This window comes from Lagopus leucura, unplaced genomic scaffold, assembly GCF_019238085.1.
Source record: "Lagopus leucura isolate 7727_CA_CO unplaced genomic scaffold, USGS_WTPT01 Super-Scaffold_100001, whole genome shotgun sequence".
Classification (NCBI taxonomy): domain Eukaryota; kingdom Metazoa; phylum Chordata; class Aves; order Galliformes; family Phasianidae; genus Lagopus; species Lagopus leucura.
In genome coordinates, this window is record NW_024962262.1 from 74,628,445 (window position 1) to 74,650,382 (window position 21,938).

The 21,938-nt window shown below is 43.3% G+C and overlaps 1 protein-coding gene across 2 annotated transcripts in view; it reads right to left on the reverse strand.

Annotated features, from left to right (window-relative positions):
* Nucleotides 1-576: 576 nt before the first annotated feature.
* EVA1C (eva-1 homolog C) overlaps nt 577-21,938 on the reverse strand; it is a 36,113-nt gene continuing 14,751 nt past the window's right edge. For both annotated transcript variants that reach the window (XM_042867118.1, XM_042867119.1), the window contains exons 3-8: nt 18,988-19,111; nt 16,086-16,238; nt 6,942-7,085; nt 3,301-3,381; nt 2,521-2,610; nt 577-1,118 (exon numbers count right to left, since the gene is read on the reverse strand). In XM_042867118.1, the coding sequence (XP_042723052.1) occupies nt 727-1,118; nt 2,521-2,610; nt 3,301-3,381; nt 6,942-7,085; nt 16,086-16,238; nt 18,988-19,111 (984 nt within the window). In that variant the 3' untranslated portion in view covers nt 577-726. The remainder of the gene's footprint in view (nt 1,119-2,520; nt 2,611-3,300; nt 3,382-6,941; nt 7,086-16,085; nt 16,239-18,987; nt 19,112-21,938) is intronic.

Genomic DNA, 21,938 nt, shown 5'->3' on the forward strand with positions numbered 1-21,938 from the left:
GCACTGGAACAGGTTGCCCAAGGAGGCTGTGGATGCCCCATCCCTGGAGGCATTCAAGGCCAGGCTGGATGTGGCTCTGGGCAGCCTGGTCTGCTGGTTGGTGACCCTGCACACAGCAGGGGGTTGAAACTGGATGATCATTGTGGTCCTTTTCAACCCAGGCCATTCTGTGATTCTATGATCAAACATTTCCCTCAGAGGAAAATGTGTTGGCTGTTGGGATGCCAGGGCAGCCAAACAGATGTTGAGAGGACACTATTTTTTCACACTCCCTGTATGTTCTAATGAGGCTTCAGCTTCAAGCACCTGTATTTAATTCTGTTCTGCTCTTTCTGTTAGTAACACATTTCTCATCAACAGCACATACTTACGTGATTTATGAGCTGCAACACACCAACTGGTTACAAGTGCCCTAATGCAGAAGGCTGTTCTCTACATTGCACTTCTCAGCTATTTTCCTCCTTTTCCTAATATTTCATGAACCTCATGTGGCAACTGATTCCAAATGACACTTAAAAGCAAGCTATGAAAGCTTATGCATGTGTTTTTCCACAGAATGATTTATGGACAGCGAAGGGCTTGAAACTCTCTTTTTATTGTACGTCTTTCTTCTTACTTTAGAAATAATTATCTGTACTGTTACAAATGTTCCTTCACAGAAGGTACATTTCTTTTTAAAAACAAAAACAAAAAAAAAGGGGCGAGAGCATCATCCGAAATAAGCCATTATTCCTCATTGATATAAAATGTGTTCATATTTCTGGGCGGTGTCATATCCAAACCACTGTTCATCCAAATTTCTTGCATGATCTGCTCCCTCCGCTCTATCCGCTCAGCCAGGTCCGCTGCTTCAGCTGAGTTATAACCTGAGTAAGAAGGTCTGTAAAGTTCTGCTAGCTCGTCCGGCAGCTCTGACCCAGAGGAGTCTTCATCTTCCTCCTCCTCGCTCTCACTGCTCTCATCCACTCCATCACTTTCTGGCACCAAGTGCTCCTTCTTTCCCTGCAGTTTCTGGAAGTCTTTAAAGCAGGACACGCGGATCACCAAAGCACACAGCGTGAGGATTAATCCCACACAAACACTGGACACAAACAGCAGAGCAGCTCTTTCCGGGTGATCTGAAATTAGAAATCCAATGCATAAACTTCTCCCCAGCTCTGCCAAAGTGTAGCTACAAAGCAGCCAGCTGCCATTCCCAATGCCCTGCACTCTATGGCTGTAGTGGCAGTGGGGCTGGGAGAGACTTGCTGCATCCTGCCCCAGAAACATCCCGCACTTGGAAATTGACATTTCTACCACCTCTGCTTTTTCAGCTTGCTGTGCAAAACCCACAATCTCTTAAAAACATACTCGAATAACATCTCACCATTCTGTTAGCATTTTTAATCACCTATCAGAAATACACTTTTTTTCCAGCCATCCAGCCTAAATAGGTCTTACCTTCGCAAAGAGGGGACATGAGGGTTGTTCAATCTGGAGAATAGGAGGCTCAGGGGAGACGTCATCAGTCTCTACAACCACCTGAGAGGAGGTTGCAATGAGGTGGGGGTTGGCCTCTTCTCCCAGGCAACAGCGATAGGATGAGGGGGAGTTGTGCCAGAAGAGATTCAAGTTGGATATTCTTCTCAGAAAGAGTGGTGAACAGGCTGCCCAGGGAGGTGGTGGGGTCACCGTCCCTGGAGGTGTTCAAGAACTGTGTGGACATGGCACTGAGGGATGTGGGCAGTGGGTGTGGTGAGGATGGGTTGGACCGGGTGATCTTAGAGATCTTTTCCAATCTTAATGGTTCTTTGATTCTATGGGATGAGCAGCTCCATGCTCTGAGGAGCTATGGTAGCATTCCCAGCCCAGGCTAGGTAGGGAACATTTTGGTTTCCAACACGTTCTAAGATAGCATCTCAGTAAAGCAACAAAAGAGGCAGGGACTCCACAGCTGCACGGTTCTGCCATTTTCTAGAGGCGCAGAAATCTTAATTCTGGAGTTGCTTCTTAATGCTTACTTCTGAAATCCATTAGACTTCTCTCATGGTGTCAGAGATCTCCTGACCGTGAATTTACTGGCCTCAATGAAATTTGCCTTAGCATTGCCAAGTCACAAGACCTGTCATGGCCCATACTGGAGAGGGCTGCTTTCTTTGTTTGGGTGGTTCTTTACTGCTTTTCAGTGATCCTTATACTTACGTAAACCAACATTTCCAAAAATGGATGTCTCCAACACTGCTCCCAGATCAGGACCAGATTTTTAAAAATACCAAATAACCAACAGCCCCCACTGAAAATATTAATTGAAAAAATCTTGGCTGCAGTCCCTAAAAGAGTTTGGATCCTTCAGGATGGAAAATATTCTGTAAATGTCAGTTAGACTGCGATAGTCCCATCCACAGGACTGTAATTATATTGTAATAATACTATTACTATAAACGTGGGATTATCAGCTGTGAGCTTCTGAAGTCATCTTCCCTTTTCCCCTTCTTTCCAAAATGCCAACACATAATGAACCAAGCTGCCTCATTTTCCTACCTCTAATGTATGCAAATGTAGCCAAGGAGTTGCTAACAATGGTGCCATCTTTCTTTGGAGATCTTGATTCCTTTGGATCGATATCAATACCTGCAGTGAGAGGAGGTAGAACAATCAGTCACACTGTAGATGATAAAGCCATCACATTGATATTCCCCTTATCCCTTCTGAACTAATGAGTCTGTCCAAAACACAGGCAGACCAGCACTCTGCTATAGGAACCTTGCAGATTGTTAAACCAAATAATGGTTGCTCAGTACAATAAATATTAAGATAAATCTTGAAGTAAAATATAATTAATAAGGTACTGAAAATATCAAATACATGTAAAATGGAAATCTTATTTTAAAAAAGAAATTATTACCACGTGAACCACCTTGTCTCTTCCCATTAAGCTGTCAGAAATAATTTACTGCATTACCTTCACAGCTGCCGAACGGACTTCCCAGACCAATCACTGCAGTGCTCTCATCAGCAATGACAGCAAATATGCACCGGCCACATCATTCATTTTATTTGCTTTTAGGAGGAGCAAGCTCCTCAGAAGCAGTATAAGGCACATACAGCTGACTGCAGGGCCTCTTGTGAGCTCTTCCCTCCTGATTGCTGTGACAACTGTGTCCGCAAGGCAGAGAGAAGCTGTCCCAGAAGCACTCCCACTGTCCCCTCCCTTACACCCGCCTCTGCTGGACCACGATGTCCTACTGCCTGTCCTACTGTACTGTACTGTACTGTCCTACTGTAAACCTTTTATTTTTATCTTATTGTTTTTTTAATTACCATGTTCACCATCATTCTGCTTCACGGAAGAATTGCTGTGAGTGACCAGGTGGTTGACAGCTGTGAGGATGAATTTAGGAACTGGAAAGAAGAAAGGCAAATGATGCACTGTCAGTTTTGCAAACCAGATCCCCTGTCAATTACCATTCCCCATGATAGGATCACAGAGTGGCTGAGGCTGCCAGAGCCTCTGAGTCCGCCTGGCCCAACCTCTGTTCCAGCAGGGACACCCAGACCAGGATGCGCAGGGCCACGTCCAGGTGGCTTTTGGACATCTCCAAGGAGGAGACTCCACAGCCTGTGGGCAGCCTGTGCCAGTGCTCCGGCACCCTCACAGCCAAGGAGTGTTTGTGTTCTAAATGAATGGGGCTTTTGATGGTGGTGCCTAAGGCTGTGCCCTGCAAGGATGGCAGCAGCTGGAGAAATAGTGCCTGCTGGAATCCCTGGCCACAGCTGTGTTTCTTATGTGCCATGCCATCAGCTGTTGGCTAACGTTCACATGATTGCATTTTAACCTCATGGCAGGTAAACACCCTGAAACCTGGATCTCTGGGGTCACTCACCTGCCAGGAGTTGAGCACAGCTTGGCTTCTCAGAGTTTGCAGGGGGAGGCAGCCCCATGTGGGGATTGATCTCCCCACACACCCATGGGAGTGGAGCAGCCCTTCTACTACAGAAGGGCTGTAGAGGAAAAAGAGAAAAGTAGAAAAAGCCAGAATCACAGAACATCCTGAGCAGGAGGAACCAACTTCAGGCTCCACACAGCACCATCCAAACCCTATGTCTAAAAAAGTGGTCCAAATGCTCCTTGAACTCCAGCACTTGGGGCCATGCCCACTGCCCTGGGCAGCCTGTTCCCACTCTCTCACCTGTTGGCAGTGCTGGGCCTGGTGCACCTCTGGGTATGGTTGGCCCTTTCGGCTGCCCTGGCAGGTTGCTGACTCAGATTCAATTCACTGTCAGAACGGCCCAGGAACATTTAAAGACTTGTCTGACATTCTCTGCAGAGCCTCTGAAGTGAGCAGTCCCAGAGAGGGAAGATGCTGAGGATGAGGTGGCAGGGTGCTACTGGGTATTCTCATTTATTTTTTTTCTCTTGGGATGTTTTCCCACTCTTGCTAAAACAAATAAAAGAGCTGAAAGAAAGCACACTGTGTAGATATGGAGAGCTCTCAGATTGTGCACAAGATGAATGGGCCCTTCATGGATTCAGATCTTGGCACTTGTTCTCTGTATTGTATGAAGGCAGATTGATTGATTTTCAGACTGATGTGAAGGGGAAAAAAAGACAGAAATTCCAAGTCTGAAGCCCACCTATATCCTGCACACAAACATTTGCCAATAGGCAGTGTTAAAGAAAGTCAAATGGAACAGAGACAGAAGTTTGGGGCTTAGCATAGTTTTTACATTCAAAACAACTAAAAATAGCTCTTCTTTCTGAGCAGAACTCTTCTGTGTGTGTGGGCTCAAAGTCATAACTGTTGCCTTTCCTGATGAAGGATTTTTTTAGAATTCTTTGCTCCTGTTTGCAATAGAAAGCCAACAGAGATAGGGACAAATGAACTAATTTCTATTTTGGCTCGCATGCCACTGTAATTCTTAACTGTTCTGCAGAGGCAGAATATTTTTGTTGATGGACAAGGCTGGTTTCCTTTCAGACCACATGCTGAATTCACAGACCTGGCTGTTAGGAGCAGTGTGCTTGAGAGGTGCAAGAGTTTGCTACGGAAGTAGCAGGAAGGCAGTACACAAGGAATCTGCAGTGCTGCTTTGGGATTGCCACATTCTGATGGGCAGGAAAGTCCTGATGCTGGACACATACCTGGACCAGCTTTGTCAGACTGTGTAGCCTTGTCTTGTCCTGTTGTCCTACCTCCTGCCAAGTCAGCATCCTTTGCTCATGCAAATATCTATTGCAGGGGAATGTTTGATTTAGAATTTTACAGGCAACAAAAGCTCTCAGCTGCTTGTACTGTTCTTGGCTACTTGCACTATTAATTTTTGTTGGGGTTTAATTTCAGACACACTATAGTCATAAGGACTTTAACTAAGATGAGGTGTGCCCAGGTCACTGGACAGACTAGCTGATAACAGCAGAAGGATTTTTTTATCTACATTAGATCCTGTGCAGCTCTGCTTTGCCAGGCAGGGCAGGAGCCAGCAAGCAACTGTAAACTGCCAGAGACATCCAGGACGTGCAGGCAGAAGCTGTGTTTCCTGGGGCTTGCTCCTTGCCGCAGCAGGAGCTGATAGATTATAGTCTCTGCAGACTTCAGGTGATGCTGAGGAGGTTGTGGGATTGGGACTGTGAAAAAACAGCATCTCCCAGCTCCTGCTAAGTTGTTATTAACCACAAAATACAAATGCAGGCAGACACTAACTAGCTGCTGACCTCTGAGATAGGGAGTGTGGTTTTTCACATTCCTGATCATGCTTTCAAGTGTGTCACAGCCCTAAGAAAATAGGGTCTGCTCAGCTTTGCCCCTGTCACTTCAGAAAAATGCCCATGTACCTCAGCTTGGGAAGCATCAGCCTAGCAGGGATCTTCTAGTGAGGGAAAAGAATGTAAAATGCCATTCTGGACCACGCCCAGCCTCTTCCCATGTTCCCTAGATGATCTGTAAAATAATTAGACCTGCAAACCGTTGGCTAATGTTTCAGACCGCACAGCTCAGTAGGATCTGGCAGAAGAAAAAGTCTTCGGCGTGTGCCAGCAAAGCACACAGGCACTATTTATTATCCATGCGTTAGTGCAAAAACAGTTCACTACAAATCAGAATGCAGAACCTCACTGCAAACAAACATACGCTTGTTTTCCAGTATACGGGTGTGTAAGAAAGAACAATCTGTTGTAATTATCCTTACTCTAATTAAAGAGAATTCCATTAACACATTCATAAAGTTACTACAGCATGAAGGCAAACACACAATAATGTTGTGTGTTTGTTAGTGCAAAGACAGGCTCCAGCTCTCTTCAACAATGTGGAGAGGAGAGTTGCTGCAGTGCCTCTTGCCTGACAACGTACACATGGAGAGACTGGAAGAGAAAATCTCTCATGCCAGCAAGGGAACAGCTGGGGCTCCCTTTCCTCTGATCCTCAGGTGGGCAGTGATCTGGCAGTCAGTCCTGCATGGCTACTCCCAAAAGTACACAGATAGCCAGTGCTCCTTGAAGCCAGCAGCTTCCCAGCCTACGCACAGCAAGCAGAGCAGTAACTTGGTAAAACTGATTGGACACATCCACCAGCATGTCAGGCAGCCACCTCTGAGGACCACAGTTCATCCCCAAAAGCAGAGGCTGAGGAAATCTGTTCCAGTCCTCAGCCAGAGAAAGACATTCCTAAGAGGATTCAACACCTATATAAGGCACTGCATTGAAGTCCTGCAATCATTTTTCTCTCATCTGTATTTGTGCTATACTTTGCTGTCTCGTGGCTCTGGCTTTTGAGAAAAAGAACTGCAGGGAACTCTGCCTTCCCACGATGAAAACATATTAATCTATGGTAAAGAAAATGAGAAACTCTTCCTTCTTGTCTGTGTTGCCTCAGTTCTGTGAGTGATGCATAACCTCAAGCCTTTATTTCAGTAAGACATTTTTACAGGGAATGAGGGCTTTAAAATTTCCATGCATTTGCTCTTACCACATGCATAGCTGACGTTTAGGTGTTTTGCCACTCCAGGTAGGCACGGACTTCCAAAATCTTGGCTACTGACAATAATTTTGCATCTCTGTTTCCCATAACACCTCTTTGATAAAACTTCTAGCGCTGTGTGAGACAAGCAGTCTGAAAGAAAAACACATCCAATAAATACACAACTCTGCTGTTATCAGGCATAATAACTGCTATGTGCACAGCTAAAGATACAAACCTACTATCAATTTCACACACCTGCGCTTGCCTAAGCAGGATTTCAGAATTAGGTATTAACATTTGTGAATGCAAGGAAGTCAGCACGTGATGAAATGGAGGATTTGCAGCAAATTGGCTCCCTCATGATGACTTCCAGTCGTGTACTAAGGCTGCAGTAAGATTCAAGTCAAATTTCAAATGAGGTGCCTTGCAAACGTCCTCTCTGTTCTTTTCAGGATAACCTGGAAGAACTAAGCATCTTCACACAGCTCTCCACCTGCTTCACCTGCTCCACCTTAAGATGAGTGTGCCAGTAAAGGGCAATGCAGTGCTGTTTGCAGGTCTCCCCCTCCTCTCCCAGGATTATCACCACGGTTTGACTGGATGCCCAGTTTCAGTTCAAGTTAGGTGAGATCAATTTCTGTGCACTGCAACAGCTCGGTCTACGGTGAAATCAAGAGTAGCTTATGATTTACTCTGCCTGGTGCTGCTAGGAGCCATTCTGCTATGGCCAAGAGGTCAAAATAGGCTCAATGTTTAACCAGAAAATCATTTGACTTCTCTCTGCCATACAAAATGCTGCACTGCTCCCATCAGGCTGCCAAATTTGAATGCCTAAGGCAATGTCAAAGGCACCTACAGTGCACTGTACTAATGCTCACAGCTGCACCTGCCTGCATTTGCTGGGACGGGGATTTTTTCACTCAAGTTTTCTACGTTCCACCATGATTTATAAATGAATGAGACACCGTCAGCAGATTTTACACCAAAGCTGAATTTGAATGGGAAAGTTTGTGTATCAGATAAAATTTGTGTGTCAGAAAAAAAATTTAAAATTCTGCTTTAAAAAAGAAACATCTCTAAATGTGATCGAATTCTCAGTATCCGTATCAGCTAAACCCCAATCTAAAGAGCAAAAATACCTTCTGGTTCTTGTTTTGAAGCAGAAAATATGCAGAACTTGAAAATCTAGAGTAAGGAATGTTTTCCTTACAAGATGTCAGTGTTTCCTCACACTTTTGGTACATTTCTATGAATGACAAACATTTCTCATTCTACTTCTCCCTGGGCAGCAACATTCTATAGATTTGACAACATGTTCTCTGTTCATTAGAACTATCTTTCCTTCTGTAAAAACCCTGAGACAAACATGGCATCTTCACCTTCCAGCAGCTTAAGCTCATTTGTGCCTCTGCAGAGAAAGGAGAAATCATGTTCACAAAGACACTCTATCACCTTCTCAAATCAGCTTTGTTTGAAAAGAATGAAGAGAACTGAGACTGAGGTTCTCGGCGAAGAAGATTGACCTCCAACATATGTAGTTGGGGTAGATCTGTGATTTTTAGAGTTAATCCCTTGACACCAGCACTGTCATGTATGTAAACAGAACATCAGAAGATACTGGGCTGATCTGTCTGGCAAAAGGCCCAGGGATCAGTGCTGAAGATAGATGTTAGAGAAGAGCAACTTTCTCTTTCTCGGGACCTAAGAACCTAATACTTGGAAGGCTGTTCATCGGGCAAGGAAATCTGTCTTGAGACACTGAATAGCTCTGCTTAAATAACTCAATTATTTTAGTCTTTCTGGCCATCAGCTAAGAATGCGCTCAGGTGGACACTTTAGGCAGCTAAGCAGCATCTTTTGGCAAGCATGAAAACAACTGAAGAATATCAGGAGGAACTATCAGATGATTCATAAATCATAGAATCATCCAGGTTGGAAGTGAGCTTCAGGATCATCACATCCAACTGATGAATAGATTGGGAGAACAACAGCAATCTGGCGAAGTTAATTATATGTTCTCCAAACTCTCCTGCCCTTTGAGCTGCATGCAGTGTCTTAAGGAAGAGCCAGCTGTTGCGCTGATGGTTTTCTACAAAGTCAGTGATACAGTGAGTGCATGTTTCATTTTGCCTCTGGTAGCTGTTTGCTCTTGCTCTCTGAGAGTTAATAACTCCTTATCGCCTACATTCATGTTGGCTTTGGCTCCTCTACCATCATGTGCCTGTAGGCTCCTGGCAGGCCTGTTTTTGGAGAGCTCTGCAAGGCTTGGCTGGTGTCACAGGTGTGTGAACACAAATTAAGGCTGGCTTGCTTCTGCAGGGCAGCACAAACGTTAACTGAAGAGATCCATAACAAAAATGAAACAAAGCAAAACAAACCAAGCACTACTTAACAGCTCTCTGTGGTATAGCAAGGTTTTGGCATTTAGTACAATCAAAACCTGTTCAGTTTCCTTCTCTCAGTTCTGTGTGTGTCCTTGCTACCTCCCCAAGCTGTCCTGGCAGCTCCAGTGAAGGCTGAACCATGAGTTCAGCTCAGAGGAATTCTGTGTACTCAGTACCAAAGGCCACTTTTTCATCAGCTGCAGCTTCATCTGCACTATCTCCTACAAGCAGACGTTACAGAAGTGTATCTGCAGTGAAGTCAGAGGAGTCGGTGTGTACTGAAGAGACACCCAAGCTATTTTCAATGAAACTTTCTTGGGGGTCTTATGACAAACCAGCTGCAGCAACACAGAGCTGATGCTGGGGATAACGTCTCCTTCACAGAATCACAGAATGGCCTGGGTTGAAAAGGACCACAAAGATCATCTAGTTTAACCCCCCCTGCTGTGTGCAGGGTCGCCAACCAGCAGACCAGGCTGCCCAGAGCCACATCCAGCCTGGCCTTGAATGCCTCCAGGGATGGGGCATCCACAGCCTCCTGTTCCTTCAGGTCATACATCTCACTGAAGCATCTGAAAGAGGACGAGGTTCAGTCCGTGCTTAAATTTGAGTAAATGAGTGAGTAGTCCCACTCAGCAGTCCTGAAGAAATCACAAATTAGGAGAATATAAACATTTCTTGTGTCTTCTTCCTGAACATCTAAAGTACTGTTTGAACTAAGCTTACATTTTATGGGGCTTGCTAAATTGGTACCAGATGTTTAAAATAAACTGCCTCTTGAAAAGCACTTTCTCAGAACGCCAGGAGGTTGGTGACACCCCCAGCAGTGGCAGAAAGGCCGCTCTGGATGGCTGGGAAAACACTCATTTTTCATTCCCTCCTGTCAGAGCTGCCTGTTACACATCGTGAGTGCTGGTGAGTCCCTTGAAATGCACGCTTCTATGTGTGGCATGGAAATATGGGCATGAAGCAGAGGCTCTTAACACAGTGGTAAATTATCAAACCTGACTGCAGCTATTTAACAGTTAGAGCAGAAAGCCTTGTTTCTGGAGGCAAGGCTCTTTCAGCTCCTTAATTAGCTTTGTTTAGGAAAGTTTTGGCATGCAAATGACATGCCATAAATCACGCAGGCTTTAATGAGTAGCAATTTGTTTTCCGATTCTTCAAAGCTTCTCTCGATTCAGACCTCAGGAGCTTTCCCTTCCTTTCTTTGCCTCTTGCCACACAAGAGCTGCAGGTGATGGAACAGCCAGAGCTGGCCCAAGAGTTTTGTGCCAAGCACTGCCAACAGCCTCTGCTCACACCCTCTGCTGTTTTCTGACTGGCTGCTGTTTTCTCCCACATTGCTATGCATAGGGCACAAGATGTGGTGAGTGAGAAATGTGTCTCAAACGCAGATCCATACTACATGAAAAGTAACACGCTGATGAAGGACCAGGGCTCCCATAAGAGGAACCCCATCTCAATTTTTCATTTTGGTGCTAGAGTCCAGTTGCTCACTGCTTTCATCCCAAACTGCTGGCTGGCTTATAGTGCTTTATGTTTTCTGGGCCGTGTCTACCCACAAAAGAATAAGGAGCACGCTTTTAAAATCAATTGAAAGCAAAGATTTCACACTATCAAATCAGCATGGCTTGTGCTTTGTAGAGCCCAGATATCAGCTGTGAGAACAAGAAGTGACAAGGGGAAACTGTGGAGTTCCGGACCAAGCTAGGGCTGCATACTCCTAAAGAAAGTTTCCATAATAATATGGTAATTTATGCAAAAGCATGGCACACAGGGTCCTGCCTGTGCATCAGAAAAGGGCAGATGGTGCTGCTGATTCCAGCAAAAACATTTATGAGAAATGGTGCTGGTATCTTTATATTCCAGGTCCAAGTTCTGCCAGTATGCTATGCTAAAAATACTTATTGTCAGAACAGGCCATTCCTTACGAGTGAATACTATACCATGGCATTCCACAAAGCTGCCCTATCTCTCTCCCATGCCACACAGCAGCAGCTCATGTGCCTGCTGGAGGCTCCTTTAGCCTACAGGAGATTAGCCCATTATTTGGTGTTATTTACAAGTGGCTTGGAGTTCAGAATTCAGCCTCTAAGCACTTGGTGCAGTTTTCCTCTGCTTGCACACACATAGGTATGGAGCGAGGGCCAGCACAGATGCCCAGTAGAGGATACAAGTGGAGGTCTATACTACTTGGATGGAAGCAGGAACTGAGCTCCTTCTGCTCAAAAGCCTACAGCTTTGTTTTGCACAATTTGGTTTGTAACTCTATTTTAAACTTGAGTGTCAAGTATACTTCTCCAACTGTTCAAAAATCTAAGCTAGAAGAACCCAGGTACAAGGAAAACCCTGTAACCCTGAAGAAAACACTAACGGATGAAGTGCTGTCTCCCACACGTGACAAGACAGCAGTGGCAGAAGCTGCAGAGGGAGATGTTAACCTTCCTCATGTCCCTGAGCCCTGACACTGCTACAGAACCATGCCTCTGCATCTACTCTGCTCACAGCATCCTGCTGCCTCGTCCCCTGGAGCACAGCTGGGATATATTTGCTCTTTCACCATGAACCTGTATGCTGTGTTACCAAAATAACTGTTCTGCAGTCTCAGATTTCTTCTGTTCTGGAGCCTGCCACTTGTATGACTGTCCACAGGGTTTGTGTCTGAAATCAACTTTAATTAGCTAGTAATATAAGCTAAGCACGTGAAGCATGGGAATAGCAGAGTATGCCCAGGCCTACAGCTGATGGTACTTGCAGTCTAGAAAGGACTCAGTCATGTTGTTTTCAGCAGCTTTCAGCTAGAAATCCTCACTCCTTCCTCCAGCAAAGCACTGGACTCAGAGCTCCTGCTGATCTACTCAGTGCTCCTTCAAGTGTCAGTATTTCAGTGGCCAATGTTTCCCAAATTCCACCCAATTTACATGGTTTGTGATTTACAGCACCTAGAAATATACAGCTAGCATGAACCTAGCTACTTTGGTGTTTAAGTATTTCCAGATCTGCCTGCATCTATCTGTACTTTTACTTCATTTACAGCTGCTCTGGAGAGACTTACACAAGGAACTGGCTCATAGCAGGAAGAGTATACATCTCCTGATATGAGAAGGAGCCAAAAGCTTTTCAGCCTCTGTTGCTGAATAAGAGATAAATTGTCCACTATATATATATATATACACATATATATACACATTTGTTATATACATATATAACAAATAAAAGGAATCATGACATCACAAAATACCCTTATATAACTTAATACCTTGCTAGCTAGAAGGCATCTGCAGGATTCTGGACAACTCTGCTTCCTGTTAATACCCCTTTTTCTTGCCTGAATATTATTTCAATGGGAAGAGGGGATTAGACAAAATCTAGCCCCAGGGTATGTTATGCCATGGTGTAAAGTATGGCATGTGAGTGCCTGAATTTGTCACAGAATGCACTTCTTTAACCTCCACAAAATGGGAAGAGGCTAAAATGAGGGCTGTGCTGGGAAGGACCCTACCTTTCATTAATACAGATGGGCAGTTCTGGGTTCTGTTTGTCATTAGTGCTTGAGGAAGCACACTTCTGACCAGTCAATGCACATCCAGGTAACATTTCTGGTAAGTACATTTTACTGTTCTGGCTTGCAAGCTGCAGCAAGAGGCTACCTACTACCAAGCCTTCTTTCAAGTATTAACAAGAGTAACCTATGATTTGAGAGGTGTTTGTTGTTCTGAATCTTCCTCATACTCTCTATTGTAACCTGTTTTGGCACAACTCTCACTTCATTTGGCCAATAAATTTTGTCTTTCCTCTTGTACATGTTTGTACAAATGTAAAAGACAGAGTATGTCAGAAAAAAACCAACAGAGGAAACAAATGCTACAGGCTCCTATTTGTTGGAGATCTGTTGAGCACAATAGATTCTGCTACACAGAACTGCATCCAAGCAAATCTTAGCTTTCTTGTAAAGTTTTTGATTGTGGCAGCCATGCTGGATGCTGACCTGGGGCCCAGGGTCCCACAGATGCTCTGAGGCCATGCAGATGTTGTCGATAAAGAGACAGATTTATATACTGTTTACCATATGGAGAAGAACCCTTATGCTAAAGAAATTTTACATTTTCCCGTGTTTCATTTCAAGCACAGCTGTGTAAGTCTGACAGCTGATTTGATACACTGTTCACTGAAAAGTAAACTGATAATTCAGAATACATCTGTCTCAGCTCAGTGCTGCTGCATGCCAGTAATGGCTTATCAGCCACAATGCACAGAACGCGAGGTGGCCAAAACCTAGAGAAGTATCTAATTAATTCAACATCCAGTACTTCTAGTAGGAACAAACCCAGTAGGAATAAAAGCAAAACTCTGAGCTCAACAGAGACTTCCTATACCAGTCATCAGAAACTACAGACAACTTCTTATTTGCATAGTACTACAAAAAATGTCACGCAGCTTTCCTGTGATGCAGTGAAAGAAATGGTAGGGCTTGACCACTGTCTTTAGGCCAAAATGCACAAACGTGAGTTTGAGCTGGAGCAGATTTAGCTTTTGATGCAAACATATAGGGGCTCTGATTCTGGAACAAAAAACAGCTGCACTACACTTTCTAAATTGCCTCAAATCGTTGAAATGATGTTGACATTCAAACTACCACTGCCTTCTCAGAGAAAAAGTATACTGGCATTTAAATAGCCTAATTATGCATGCACTGTCATCTGTATGGGCTTAAATAACCACATAAGTAAGATTTAAGCTCCAGATGGATAGAACGGGAGTCAATTGGATTTTGTTCCTAAGTGCTAAGTCCCTTGGGATAACTGAATGTATACTCCTAAGCACATAAGTGCTCTGGAAGACTGTACTCACTGTAGGGTGTTACTGGCACTATGCAGGAAGAGGCCAACTACTTCATTAAATAATGGGAAACCTGTACCAGGGTCTACCTTCTGCAGCTCTACCTTGTGTTTGTCTCAAGTTTTATGTTCTCTCCTATTGCCAGTTTTAGGTTGTTTTCCAGAACACAAAAAGAGCAACAGTCAAAAAGTGCTTTTATGCAGGCAGTCAAAGCACAGATTTTGCTTTCTTGCAAATTCCTCATCTGTTTACACTGACTTTATCCAGCAAGAAGACTTTGCAGTATTATGATCTATAGAATACAAGTTCTATAGGACACTGTAGGAAAGTAAGCAATTTTCAGAGGTAAAAGAAATACAAGAAGTAAGCAAGTGTGATGGTCTTCCTCAATCAACTGAGCTCTTTCTGCTCTGCCTGGAGTCATACACTAAGGCCGTCATCACAGAGAATATATGGGTCCTTCAGAAACCTGCTAAAATATTTCCTTTGTAGAACAAATAAACATAGCTACAGTTTGTGTTAGAATAGCCAGTGTGAAATACGGACCTGGCAGTTTTAAGTAGATTCTTGCAAAAGAACAGAATACATTTTTCAGCCAATACATTTTTAATACTTATAAAACTAAATAGAAACACTGGCTTGCAGACAAATTGCTTTTAAGACTAGTTATTGATCTCTCTTGTTCAGAGACGCAATTCAGATTACAGATTTCACTTGTAGCAATTTCTCAGAAGTGAGTAAAGTTCAGGCTTTGCACAGGACTGGTGTCAGCCATCTAAGTCCTTAACTGTGTGGTGTGAAGGGAGGTAAGCAGCACGCAGATCCTGCACTGGCTTTCTCCACAGCATGAAAACATACCTCCATGCTTTTGGTGTCTGGCATTGAATGCATTATTCATACAAGCATCCTCACAAACACATAAAATATATAGTTAGGTACCTAATGATAAAAACTGAGCTATCAGTCTTGCACCAGTTGAGACTTTGAAGTCAGTGATTGGTAATTGATGCTGACCGTAAACTACTGATGATGTTTTGGGTTCTTCTACCTGTTTGAAGGGGAACAGCGTGAGTTTGATAATGCTCATAGTCTGTCACCAAGGTGCTAACACTATAGCAACATTACTATATTGGCTAGATATATTACTACAGCAACACTAATATTCACATCCCTCAAGATGCACCTGTAGTAAACCAGCAGTGACAGGGAAACATTTCTAACACTAACACAGTTCTCTGAGCTGATATCTGTGGTCCCTGCACTTTTCTGGCCAGTACCAACAGCTCCCATCACAATTAAGGCTGGTGAGCAGTCCCAAGAGTCAGACTGCATGCAGCCATCCTGCTTTGGGGGTGAGGGCTAGGTGCTACACACACACATCATTTCCTGTTTTCTGGGCTCCTGCCAGAGAGAAGCCCCAGATGGATCTGATTTACTAGCACACTACCACAGTCTTGGAGTTGGGTCATACCACTGTATCCAAAGCAGTGGGTCCTGACCTGTGGACCTCATCCTGACTGTCTGCACTTAAGGCAAGGAGAGATCACTGTGAAAGGCATCAGAAAGACAAGGTGGCATGATGCTCATATTGCCTGGTCTTTGTCAGACATTGGAGGAAGATGAGAACCAGCAGCTGATATTCAAAACAGTCACTTAAGTTCAAGAGAGCCAATAGAAAGAGTATTTGAGAGTAATCATAGCAAAAATTATTAACTACATCAAGGGCTATTACTTTGCTTACATTTCTTACTCATTTCTCCCTTGTGCTAGGCAGTTTGTTTGAGTTTCAGAAATAATCTCTCATGCTTCAACCACAAACACTTCCAAAATGCCACTGCTCTCATGCCTGACCCTTTCTCCCCACCCATGCCCCCTTTTCTGTGCACCCACATGGAGAAGGTCTATTGAGAGCATACTAACTTACCAAACTGAGGGACACGTTCTGCCTTGGCCGAGCAGATGTTGTCCTTGTGTGCCCAACTGCCGTAGGTGGCAGAGTAGATAATAAGGAACTTGGACTCTTGACAGTGGAGTTTCAGTTCCTGGTTTTCACAGGCTGATTTGGTTTTGTATTCAGCTGAAATAGAAGCAAAAAACAATACAGTAGCATGAGGCAAGTTTCTCAGCTAGACTGTTAATAGCAAATAGCAGCATGACAGAAAACAGCTTTTCTGCAAGTTGTTTTTTGAGTGATATGTAGAACAATTACAACCACAGACAAAGCCAATAGCAAAGCGGAGCATTTCCTCCAACTAAATTGTTCCCTCGTGACTGCCTGAAGCCTCCAGCTCTTTTTAAAAATGAATTGAAATACTAACTTTTGCCAATCTCCTCTCCCACTGGAACCTCCGCCCCCATTCCTGCCTGCTTTTCTGGCCTGCTTTTCACTACTGTTCGGGAGGACAAACCTTATCCTTTCCTTTTGTACCTCCCCAGGACAATGTTGCATTCTGTGCCCATTCCAAATGCTGTGGCCTCATCAATCACGGAGGCGGCTGGCATCGCTGGCGGCACAGCACGCGGCACCAAGCGAGTGCCGAAGAATGGAGGACAAGTTGTGAGCCCTGAGCCAGGCAGTGCTCTCAGCTCTGTTTGCATCGCTCCACCAGTCAGTGGGTTTCCCTGGGTGTGACCACCCGGCAAGGCTCCTTTGAAAGTTTTGCTGACAAAGCAATGTGGATCAGGAGCCTGAGAAAAACACCGCCCTCTCTCTCTCAGGGGGCACGGGCAGGCTGGCAGAGCTCCCCACATTGAGAGGGATGACCTTTGGGACAGTGTGGATGATCCCACCCAGGCACAAACCTAGGCTGGGTTCTGCCATCCCTGGCCTCCCTGGCCTGGCTACAGTGCCACACCATCCCTTCGTGCGGTTGAGGCCAGGGAGAAGAGTTCATTCTGCTCAATGCTTTTGTCTTTCAGTCATGTGAAAACAGGAAAGAAGGTTCCTGAGCCAAGCAGGAGCAAAGGGAAATCTTACTGTTACTGAGGGAGCAGAGTGTGGGTGTAAGTGCTAGGGGATCCAGAAAGAAAAACTCCTATTTATTCAATAAAGGAAACACTGTTCCATTTAGAATAGATCATTATTTTTTTTTAAGGGTTAATTTTCCCTCTTTAAAGTCCCTTCCAGTCCCTGCACTGCCATGGGGGTCGTACCCCAAAATGGCGGCTCTGACCCCAGGGCTGGCAGCCTGAAGTTGGGCTCTGCCTCTTGTGAGGCTGTGAGGAGGGAATGCAGGACAGACCCATGGGCATCATGAGGGTTGGCATACAACAGACATGTCTGCAGAGATGCAGAGGGAAGGGCAACATTTCCGAGGAGATGAAAAACTAAGGAATTTGGGTAATCACTTCAGCGCTCACTTGAAGGAGGCAAGGAGTTTGCAACATATGCTTAAAATGATACCCAAGCAATTTCCTGAATAGGGATGCTCTTCCAGCCAAGTCTAACAATATTGGTACCTCATCTACAAATATAAATTTCCTGCTGAATGAAATAATGTACTTTGCACTGGAACTGGACTCTCTTCTATTCTGAAAGCTAAATACACTTTTGACCAGCTTTTGTAATATTTGTACCACAGACAGTATTATGTGTTCAAAGTAACTTATCTAAATATGAATCTAAATACAAATATAAAAAATATCTAAAATATTAAAATAATAATTAAAAACTAAAAAGAGGATCCACTTTTCATTAGTAGAAGGAGATTTCTAATGAAAACAGTCACAATTGCTATATTTGATTTTACTTATTGTATTTATCAGTAATGTAGTAATCGTAGTATATGAAAAAAAAAAAAAAGAAATATTAGTAATAGGTAATAAAACAGGTCACAAAAATGATAAATTCTAAACAGTCTTAGATAATCGGCCCAATAAATCTCTCTGCCAGTTCTTTTGTCAGTGCTTTGCCAAAGGTGAGATCTATTCCTTTCCATCTTTGCTCTTCAGTTCTCTGTTGCATACTTTGTATGGAGCTTGCTGTGCCACATTTATTCTTATTCCACCAATGAAGCCTATCCTGATGCTTTGATTAAAGAAAATCTCTTTCATGTTTTCTCCTTTAGCTGTGGGATGGTATCCTGTGTTGGCTGGTGAACCTCCCCATAAATAATTCCACAAGAATTTTCTTTGGGATCCACTTCAGCCATACTGGAAATTAGCTGACAGAAACAGCTGAGCCCCTGGGCAACCAGGGCTTGTTCTCACACATAATAGCAACAAGAAAAACAATTGAAAGAAAACAAAACAATAAATTAAACCTCATCATGATTAACTTTTTTGACGCTTTTCTCATGTTTGCAAAGACGGTTCTCTTTAGGGCAGGATTTGCCCCTTTTCCATGCCAATGTCAATTACCTGTTTAGGATACAGGTAATTCTATAACAAATGGTAGATAATAACAGAGGATCTTTGAAAACTTTGGTCCTACTTCTTAAGCATTTTTGCATACTTCTTCTTATGAGATCTTCTTCATCATTTGGATCCAGACATCTGCTTTTGCTGTTCAGCTCTGTATTTCTAATAAGACATTATCATTGCCATCACTTTAAAAATAATTTCCAAAACATTTTTCCTTTAGAGTCTGACATCTGACATCTGGTTCTGACAAACTACACTGGTCACTAAATTGGCAGCAAGCACAGTGAAGTTGTAAGCACAGCAGAGAGCCAAGGCAGGATAGAAAAAAAGCAACTTGTTATTAATCTAAGAGTCTCAAAACTCAACATGGATTTATATAAAGCTTTGTGCAGTGCAGTGGCATTCTAACCAAAACAAAAAAATAAAACAGACAAAAGCACATTTTTCTCTTGTTTTTTACTTACTAGGCTTGCATTTAAAGGAGACAAGGAGGAATTTAGTGGTCCCTGGACATAGATCAGGTCCAAAAACCCGACTATTGACAAGAAGTTGGCAGGATCTCAGGTTTTGGCATTCATCCAGTACTTTCTAGAACAACAGGCAAAAGGGATAGTCTTGAAAACAAAGTATGAAGCTATACAGCAATGACAACATTTAGTTGTACTTTGTTCTATACAGGAGACAAACTTCCTTCACAGCTTTCTGGCCACAGACATGTAATACATCTGTATCCCTGGATTTAGGCCACATCTCCTATGGCCTCTGAGCCTCAGCCAAGTTTATGGCAACACATTCATAGCTGCATTATCAGTGGCAGTTGAGGATGCTATCAATTCACTGTTGCTAGTTACTCTTCTCTCTGACCCCAGACAGTCAGCAAGACACTGCTGCACGCCACCACAGCCTACTGATACTTGGGACTATGCACAGAGCCAAGAACATGTGTAAGTCTACCCTTAACTTGTTTCTTTCTTTTCTTTTTTTTCTTCTTCTTTTTTCTTTTTTTTTTTTTTTAAATGTCATTTTAAGGTCAAATCTATGTTAGATCTTTTGGCATAGCAATAAACATTACTGTGGTAATGGTCCTTACTGTGCTGTTTCTCTGAGTGGCAACTGAAGGAGGACAACAGGAAGGTCACCACTGTTACACACAGAGAGTCTTGTGGACCTTCTCTAGGCTCAGTTAAAGGATCATGCATTCCTAATACTTTCAGTAATATTCTCACTTAGTGCTTTCAGACCTGTAGCTATGATGGTGAAAGAAAACATGAAGATGCTGTAGAAGATGACTCTGAGACCAGCTGTAACCCAGTCACACCCCAAAGCATCTAAAAAAAATAATTAAAATGCAGCAGCATACTTATGAAATTCCTATTCACCTCCAGAGCCCAGTTCAGAGGCTTTCTGTATACTATTTCCCATAGTAGGGGGGTTGGAACTAGATAATATTTAAGATTCCTTCCAACTCAAGCCATTCTATGATTCTCTGATTGCTGTCCCCCTGATTCTTGATATATAAAAGCACAACACACTAAGGAGGGCATTATCTTTATGTCACTCAGCTCTAAATAGGAGTAACTGTAATATATAATTCTCAGACAGTTTTAGGTACTTTCATAAAATCTAGGGTTTTTTCGGTCCTGTTTCTCATTAAAGGGCTCTGAGTCATACCAAGATGCCAAATCACAAATTCACCACTGAGATTAGCACAAGCTGCACTCTTGTTTCCAGGCTTGTTTCCAGACAATTGGCAGTGGCTGAGCCTCTCCTGCCATCACTGGAAGCCATCCTTCCCAAACAGAAATGATACACATTGGCAGCATATTGCAGTCATCCTGTAACATTCTTGTCTTTTTGTTTCCCTGCGTAGCAGAAGACAATGTGCGTCCAGTACTTTTTCAGCATTAAGTGCACACTGTAGATTTTAAAAGGGAAAGAAAAGCCCAGCAGATTTAATTTTATCACTCAACTATTCTTTTAAAGAGTTGCAAGTTACACAAACAGCTCCTCCTTAATAAGGATTGTTTTGGAGCAGGACAGTGAAATAGAGTTACGACTTCAGTAAATGAAGAATGGCTGTCCCCTACTGAGTCATCTTGCACCCGAGCTGAATCATCTCCTGTGCATCTGTTTGTATTTTCTCTTGCTTAAGGCAAAGAGTAGTCACATTCTCTATCACGCTGCCGCACAAAAGCATGCAACTATGAAAGCAAACAATGATAATCATAACAAGACAGCTCAGGGTTATTAACATCTCAGGACATATCAAATTTTGCAGTAATCCTTTTAATAGGAGGTCCCCATATGGAATGCCTGTTACACATCCTCAGGGCTGCAGGCTGCATCACGCCTATTTAAGCGGACTGCAGATGTAGTTCCAAAGGGAAGGGGAGGAGGGATGAGATCACTGGTGCTCTTTCTCTAAGAAATCAGTTTACAGGATATTGCTCTTCTCCTTGACAGAACCGGAACTCCCTAAGATGCATAGCATTTGTATGTCTCACATTTGTGGCCCTGTCAGAGTGATTTCATGTCTTTGATCAGTGACAGTGCCCAAACAGTGATGACAGTTTATACAACAGTTGTCCCACGCTGTGTTTATTATATGTAAGGGGGAAAAAAAAACAACTGCAAAAGGAGACCTCACAAAGATGCTCAACATCACAAACCCAAAATAATCATTGGTGTTGCCTCAAGTAATCAGTAAAATGACATCAAGGATGCATCTGGCTTACTGTTTTTAGTGGAGAGCTGTACTTTCACATGGCCCACAGGTCAAGGCTGGAATGTCTTTAGCAGTTGCAGTACAGCATGGGCAAGCCACACATATAAACTATGGGCCTAATAATGTTTCTGGAGAGAAGATGTTACTGCCAAACAACTCCATAAAACTCTTCAGCTCACTAGTAGTAGAAACAGATGTTCCCTGTTGTCAAAGAGTGACGTGTCAGCTACAAGCACAAACATTGCAAGCTTCATCAAAGCTTCTGTAAAGCACTTACAACAGCTTCACTGACAGAACATGTTTAGATTCCACTGACTACACATTTTTCCAATGATTTACTGAATTAGGTTTAACACTGCTATTTCCACTATGATGAAACAAACCTTTAACAGCAGTGTAAGCCAGCCCTTCTAAGACCTGTTAGAAGTCTCCATGGCAGAAAGCAATAATATATGAAATGTAAATCATTTTAAATTATATTGAAGTGGACTTGGGAAACAAAATATACGATATTTTTGATACAAACCACGTATTCTTTGAAACGTAGGTAGCCATAGAAGTGCTTAGAATCTGCTGTTTAGCTGCCACAGGCCCTTTCAGTGGCGACAGCATGGAGCAAGCCAAATCCTACCAAGATGTCAGCTAACTCAGTGGATTTGTAACCCAGCTGTGTTAAAAATTTGCGTCCTC